Consider the following 8182-nt stretch of genomic DNA (forward strand, 5'->3'; position numbering starts at 1 on the left):
ATGACAAGAAAAATATATTTGTTACTACGATATCAAATTATATCGAGTCTCTTGGCTCCGGATACTATAAAAACACTTTGTATGTTAGGAGTGTTTATATACAGCCATAAAATAACAAAAATCTTGCTTTAAAGTTGTAACACATAAAACTCTACTCTTACTAACGCTAGGTGTTATACTGTATTCAGATGCTTTGGAGTTTAATTTACCTAGGACGGTCACCGTCACGTTGCCATAATTAAAGTACTCGGTACACACATATTTCAAGTGATTTAAATAATGTTCTCCTAGGGTGTATACATTAGTTCATCCGCAACTAACTATTACGAATCAGCTGTGAGCTAAAAATAACTGGCAAGGACGTATTGTAAACATTTGTAGATCCAACATGGCGGCACTGGGTAAACTGCTCCTCTTCCTAACCGGAACAGGTGAGATTTTAACTTAAGTCCTCACATTTGTTCGATTGATTGAATAATGTTCATTAACTCTGTTTGTAACTTAAGTAAACATGGTTGATTGAAGAGTGTCTGCAGTTAACCAACAATATATACCAGTGATGATGTATCAAATACTGTACTGAATATTACAGCAGCAATTTTTTTTTTTAATATTATTATTATTTTCCTTTCATATTGTGAAATTAGTATGCCAGCATGTGTGATGTGTGCTCACATCAGCTGGTCTACTAATGTTAAATGTTGTCTGTCTCTATATTTAACTGTCCTGTATATGGTCCATCATATCTTAAAGCTTGTTGTTCGACGTTACGCTTCAGTGGACATGCCTTGGGACGAAAAATCGATAAACCTTTTAAATATTTGCAATAGTTATACATTTACTTTCATTTTTGCGTTGTAGTCTGTTGATTTAGTCATGTTGACAGTGGTTTCATTTACTCTCTTTAATACGCCATCAATAGCGACAGGTTATCCACATAAATGACATTATGCATGTTCTTTGTCGAGCTTTGATATATATGTTAAACACACATAGTGTAAATTAACAAATTGCCTCGATTTTAACTTTTGAAAGGCGAGTTGCGAGTGAAAAGTTTGAAAGGTGTTGATTGGTATCAAAACTATTGCGTCAAAGACAGATATTCATGTTTGTCGTAATATTTGTCTGTTTAAATATTAAAGGTAGGTTAAAACGCTGAACGGGGAAATATTTCATTTCATGCAGTTTATATATATATATATATATATATCGACCATTTGTTATCTTGGTTGCTTTCTTCAAACGTTCAAAATCGATAAGTAGTATGCTGTGTTATTACAACAGTTAAATACATATGTATAAATTATGGACTTCAGCAACCAAACATTGATTTTTATTGTAAATGCATCACCTTTCCACGTGTACTTGCATAAATGATCTGAGAGTAAAATGATGGAGGATACTTTCCAAAGTAGTTCTCTCAATTTGATAGTTCTTATCATTATATCAACGAAGTTGATGTTTTCTTTTTAGGATTAGCCCTGGCCTACGATTGCTACTCTACAAGTTCCAGCTACAACTATTACTATGACCGACTGGTGTACTCTAGTTCCTCCTTTACCTGTGACAATGGCTGTTGTGGTTATAGTACCGTTTATTGCTGTGAGAACTATGACTACTACGACTACTACTACGACAATTGGTGAGTACACACTATCACTCAGATATCTATCAACTTCTGTAAGTTCTTTTGTTGAGGATGTTTAAACCACATCCAAATTATGTCGTCGATGCGATACTTTACCATCCAATAAGTATATCTTAGTTTCACCAGCTAAGATGCATTTTTATTGGAAAGATATTATTGGCTATAAAGGAGAATTATCATCTATAGTGATTAAATGTGTTTTGATTTATTTTTTATATTTAATAATTTTTTTACATACCACACACAAGTACAATGTATTGTAAAACTAATCAAAATATGTTTAGATTATAATAACTTAAAAAGGGATACTTTGAAAGCATCATTTAGATTTTCTATTTTATATTTCTATATTTTCTTTTTCTCCTTTCTATAATCTACGCTTTATCAAGAATTTTTCAATTGCAAACAATTAAAATTATGAAATAGTCACCATGTGGAAAATATTTTAGTCTGTGTTAGAAGTTTCCATTTTGTATCGTTATTGTATTTTTGCGCCAAAACCAGCAAAACCGACCACAATTAGTTAACAAAGTGTGATGTTTGAAATAATATTGCTCACACAAATCCAGGATATTTGATTACAGTGATGACCATGATCTGTAGGTTATTAGAATAGTGACATTGCCAATGACTTAAACGTATGATGACATTTGTTTTTAATAATCAACAATGTATTGAATACATAGCTGTATCTACTAAGCAGTTGTCGTATGATTTTTGCCGCTACATTTGCCCATACTATTCAATCATTAAACTACATTCTTGCCTTCGTCGGAAAATTAAAAAAAAAATGGAACAATAATTTTATTAAGGAGAAACAAAGCCGAAAAAAATGCCAATTTTTTTTTTTTTTTTTTTTCAAAATTTCACATGTGGAAATACAACTTTTGCAATATACATTAGCAAAGTTTACATCCGCTGGTGGGTATTCCACATAATTAATCTGGTATTCCACTCGCCTAAAGGTCAAGGCACATTGAATCATTGAACTCGCTTACAAAAATTTCATATTACATGTAAGGTTACATTTTCTCATTTGTTTTACATTTTAGGAACCAAAATCTTGGTGGTATCATCGCTGGGATTGTCATAGGTAGTCTAGTCGGATTGGCTCTGTTTATAGGGTTAATTGTACTTATCTGTGTGTGTTGTTGTAATGCTAACCGACGTTCGATACCTGGGCAGGTCATTACAACACAAGGAACGGGAGCTCCTATCACCTATGTAAATACACGTAAGTTTAACTTAATTATTTTCATACTAAATCTGACTTTCTCATTGGCTAATTCTGTTTTCTTCATTCCTCTATGAAGAAAGACAAACTTCGAGAATGGAATGGAGATATTGACATTTGCATTTTGATTTTGGTATAGTTTTAAAAATCGATTGTTTCGTACATTAACATTATTTAATCAAGAATTTTAAAAAATCGATATTAAGCATTTATGTCATTATTCAATTGTATCGAGTTATGACGAATTCCCACAGTTTGAAAACACTTTTTTATATACCTATGACATTAAAAGGGGAATTTATGTGAAACATTGATTAAACCAAAAACATTCACGTTTAATTAGCATTGCATTATAACATTAAGAACCATGTTGTTAATCATAAAATCAAGCGCTCAAGATCTAAGTACAACATTACAATTATAGTGCTTTTGTTGCAACAAACATACATGTAAATAATGTATAAATATTAACTATAATATTACAAACATCACTTTACAATGACAAAGAAATACTCTAATGTTATGATCTATGTTGAAAACATAGTCACAGGAAACAAAATAGTTTATATTGAACACTTGTATATCACACTAGTGTTACAAATAGAGTATCAATACACTGCAGGAGTGTAATATACACATATGCTAAAAAGGCAAGACATGATATGACAGATAAACACTGACATAATGCAAATTAATAAAATTGATTTCAATAAGAAAAGAGGTATACATGTAAACTATAAAGATAATAGATAACGTCTTGAACCAAGTGTAGGATGTACATTTCATGCAAAATTCAATGTTCATGAAGGATAATGTATGTAATGTAATGTAAACTTGAATAGAATACGTATATAAACAAAGAGCAAGCACGATTATCATAAAACAAAACATTATTTTGGAATGACAATTCGGTCTTATTTTATTACATAGTTACCTTCCTTGCGGGTAGGTATCCATTGTGACGTCATTGTTTTGTGAACGAAATTCCTATCGTTTTTTCTGAAAAGTATATGACGTTACGACAGCAAACACATGACGTCACAATCCATACCTAACCGCAAGGGCAGATAACTCTGTAATATGCGAAGATGGAATTAAACATACATCATCTGATGCGTAGTCTATACCTTCACTTTTACCTATTGTCATATCTCTTTCACAGATACCGTCAGTTCGGGCTATATAGCACAACCAGGAGTGCAGCCCTACACCAATCAGGGATTCACACCGGTTGCAGGCACCGCCTACATCCCTCCCCCTAACTATACCACACCCACTGGAGTACATGTGGCAAGTACTAATGGAAGTGGAAATGGCGGATTTGGAGGCGGCGACTGTGGCGTTGGAGGCGGTGTATTTGGAAGTAGCGGTGGATTTGGGAGCGGGGACTGTAGCGGCGGAGGCAGTGGATTCGGAGGTGGTAGCGGATTCGGAGGTGGCGGCGGATTCGGAGGTGGTGGAGGCGACTCTGGAGGTTGTGGAGGCGACTCTGGAGGCGGTGGTGGCGGTGGTGGCGGTGGTGGCGGTGGCGGTGGAGGTGGAGGTGGATGTGGTGATTGAGGTGGAGGATGTTCAGGCGGAGCTTTCCATCTATAACCATTAATAGGCTGCCTTTTTAATATCAAGATAAAACGATTATTCAGAATATTAGAGAAATACTTTAGACACATCATTGTTTTCAAAGAAAATTATCCTGTCAAAGTAAAATTGCTGAGGGAAATCGAGGCCGAGAAGATATTCAGTACAATTTGCAGATATAAAAATGTGTTTTTATCCACTCTCATTTTAATGTAAACTATGAATTGATAAAGTAAATTAATAACATGACATATTGATCGTTTTAAAAAGAAGTATCATGTCTTATGTCAGATTTTCGGATTCAGGTATTGGAGATTTACTAAAAATACTTGAGAATGTTACCGATAGTGAATATTTATTAACTGTCTCGTGATGAATGGGATTCGATTCCTCGACAATACTATGATGCAATAGTGCCCTCTCAACCAAGCCATAATAGAAGAATGGTAACACCTGAAGTATCGAGGATGACTATAGATGTAACTAGGAAATTAATCTTCGAGATAGCAGTTAAGCCTTTTTATCACATTTAGCCTCAGTATATATATCGAGCACGTCTGCATGTTAATCAAGTTGTTATTTTAAACTATGATTTACAAACTTTTTGTTTCAAAGGTGGGATTTAGACATGCAACACCTTGTTGCAATTTTTATAACAACATAATAGTATACTTAACATATGCTTTTATCCCAGATGGATTGTTGTTTCTATATTCTAAGATATATTTGGTATGTATATATAAACCTGAGACTTGACATACAATAAGAAAGAGTGATAACAATTGTTTAATGATAAGGTTGGTAGATTTATTGTTCATAGAATGATTTTTCGCTGCATCACATTAAAAAGATCAGAAAATGATAAAAAAAAATGATAAACAAATCTTAAAGTTGTTATAATAAAACATTAGAGAATATCTATATCAAATGAGCCCATTTGAAAATATAACCATTTTTATTTTTTTCTAAAACTTTTATTTAAAGGTTTTTATTGGAGTCGGCAGACACATATATGTTTTAATTCCATATTTCTGAAAAGTTTGTTATGAGGTGTAATACGACAATTTTCGAATGTTATTTTATTCTTGTGGAATTATTTTCAATTTTCAAAAAGACAAAACATGGATCTTTTTACGGAATTTTGCTTTAGGTATATGTTATCGAAATCATTATGCGTTTTCCCAAGATCCTGTCGAAGACATTTCTTTTAAAAACGCATTGTTACTATATTTTATATTCTAGAAATTTTACCTTTTGTTATTTCCATAATAAAAAAAATGAAAAATCTGAGATATTGTTATCATTGGAATGTTTCGTTATCTGATTCTTACAGTTGACGCACAACAACCGCATGAAAAGGCCATTAAACTATCAAAACCTATTCACATTAAAGATGCTCCACCAAATGGTATATTTTCATTATCAAAAACAGCAGCAGACGATTTAGTAATTTTTTTCGGTTACAAAAGTTACTTACTTTACACCATTACCGCCATTGAAAAGTTTGAGCTTCTAATTTTACTTCAAGTTAAAATTATAAAAATAATTAATTGCATCCCGGAAAAATCCCGTGGCACTATATCCTATATGAAATGAAATACTGATTGCTCATGACCCAAAGGCAAAATAAATTATTTCATATTAATTTTTGTGTTAATTAGACTTATGTATACACGATTAAACACTAATTATTGTTCAAATGATGAATATCATTTATGCTCTGTCGGCGGTGGAGCATCTTAAATAGGCCATTCAATTTCTTCAGAATAGATTCGTCTTCATGAATGGAATAATTCTATACTGTTCTACTTTAAAGCAAACCGAGATGACACCTAAATAGGTTTTACTGACACCAAACATATGCAAGATTTCCCTGCGTAATATATGAAAACAGCAGAAGTCAATTCGCTGTTTTGCCGTTGGCGCAGTGAAATGTCAACTACCGCGTGGTATTTAGGACGTCGGCGGGAAAAATAATACGTCCCGCGTTACTGTAAATAAATCATTTTATTTATTAATAAACAAATCAGTTCAGGTGATTAAATGTAGTATTAAACGGTTAGTTTAATAATGGTTAATACTTCTACAAAAGATTATCGATCTTGACTTTTATACATTCTGTCCCATGTAAAAAATTTGCTCCAGCCTTAATTCGGAAAGGGTAGGTGGGCTACCTTATCAAAGAGCACATAGCGATAAATTTGTACCTTCCCGTTTATATTATAGTAATGGATAATTTCCGAAAACCTGTCCAGTTATTAGAGAGAATGGATAGTACCGAGCCGCAGGGCGAGGTACAATCCATTCTCTCTAATATGAAAGTTTGAGGAATTTATCCTACTTAAAAACCCAGTTCTTTACCACTGTCTCAAACCTTGCTTACCCTGTTTGAGAAATGGGAACATCCCAATTCAGGAATTATGCATCAGGTGTTCACTCACCTGTGACACAATAATGGACTAAGGTAATGTTTTGTAGCTTGCATGCACAATCATTTAGTTTTACCTTTGGGGAGGTACAACAGTTTTTTGAACATCTGGATAGTGATATTATTCCTTACGCAGCTGGCCATCATGATATAACATGTACTGGAAGTACCGCAGCTGTGATGCCTGTTTGAAACACCAATTTATCGTCGCATCCAAAGATTGACATACATTGCATTGTCTAACGTTACATCAAATACATACAAGCAAGGTGAATTTTTCCCTAAACAATTTAAACATACTGTTTTTATAATCCCATAAAAGGATCGACCATACGCATGTTATAGATTGATTAAAAAAATAATCTGATTGCTATGGATAGCATTGCATTACAAAACCTGTCTAACTCCGGACACACATGTTAGCAACTAGTTTTTCAGATTGATTCAGGTTGTAGGAAAGTTCGATACTGATTGTAAAATTTTGTTTTGCTATTGTTGCATTACAAATAGGATATACGGAAAGCAGTGTTCAGATTAGACAGGTTCGCTACAAGTATATGTTTAACAATAATCATCAGATTTATGAAAAGGATTTGAAGATTCTGAGCTAAAAGACTGCTATTATCCCACCTCTAGTCAAGAATCTAGAATTCTATTCCTCAGTCAATTACAAGTCAAAAATATGTAACAAATAATAGAGGCCGAAGACTATGTATTATATTTTTATTTAATTTTCAGAACATAACAGCTAGGATGGGGACGTAAAACTGATTGCGAAAGTGAGTGAACACAAATGTAAAATTATTGGTTAGTCAAATAAGACATGTTTGTTTTTCCTGTACAGCAGCGGTTTTTAATCGATCTTGTTCAAGGATAGACAATTCCTTATTTTGTGGAATAATGGACAGTTGCTATAGATAATGGAAGAGAGTTAACATAAAGGACTCCTAGACGGTGTCCTTTGTAATATTAATGGACATATACAATACAACCGCCCGCAACGTTGACCTAGCGTGTTTATATTGTATTGGAAAAAGAAGTTTAACTCGAACTGAAATACATATTTTTAGTTTATGATACCATTTCTTATCACACATGTCCATTGATATTAGTTCAAGGTCTTAGTAACCTTATGACAACACACGACATTGCCCTTATAACAGAAGATTATATAATAAAACTTAAAAACAAAAAACACATTTTGTTGGCTTAACAAGTTTTCACAAATTCGATTGTACAATCCATAGTTTACAAGTTGCCGAATCATTTGCTCCAATAGCTGTCTATATCATAT

At 33.2% G+C, this 8182-nt stretch overlaps 1 protein-coding gene across 1 annotated transcript; it reads left to right on the forward strand.

The window, feature by feature from the left end:
- The first annotated feature begins 312 nt into the window (after positions 1 to 312).
- Positions 313 to 5750, forward strand: LOC138336244 (uncharacterized). The gene is made up of 4 exons (XM_069285642.1): positions 313 to 431; positions 1474 to 1642; positions 2701 to 2882; positions 4045 to 5750. Exons 1-4 carry the CDS (start codon positions 389 to 391, stop codon positions 4440 to 4442), a joined length of 792 nt encoding a protein of 263 aa, XP_069141743.1. The 5' UTR covers positions 313 to 388; the 3' UTR covers positions 4443 to 5750.
- The last annotated feature ends 2432 nt before the right edge of the window (positions 5751 to 8182 follow it).

This window comes from Argopecten irradians, chromosome 12, assembly GCF_041381155.1.
Source record: "Argopecten irradians isolate NY chromosome 12, Ai_NY, whole genome shotgun sequence".
Lineage (NCBI taxonomy): Eukaryota > Metazoa > Mollusca > Bivalvia > Pectinida > Pectinidae > Argopecten > Argopecten irradians.

Excerpts from the sequence above, each read along its gene's own strand:
- LOC138336244 (XM_069285642.1), top strand. The coding sequence starts at position 389 with ATGGCGGCACTGGGTAAACTGCTCCTCTTCCTAACCGGAACAG. Across the intron at positions 1,643-2,700 it reads GACTACTACTACGACAATTG|GAACCAAAATCTTGGTGGTA; the intron begins GTGAGTACACAC and ends TTTACATTTTAG. Across the intron at positions 2,883-4,044 it reads TATCACCTATGTAAATACAC|ATACCGTCAGTTCGGGCTAT; the intron begins GTAAGTTTAACT and ends TCTCTTTCACAG.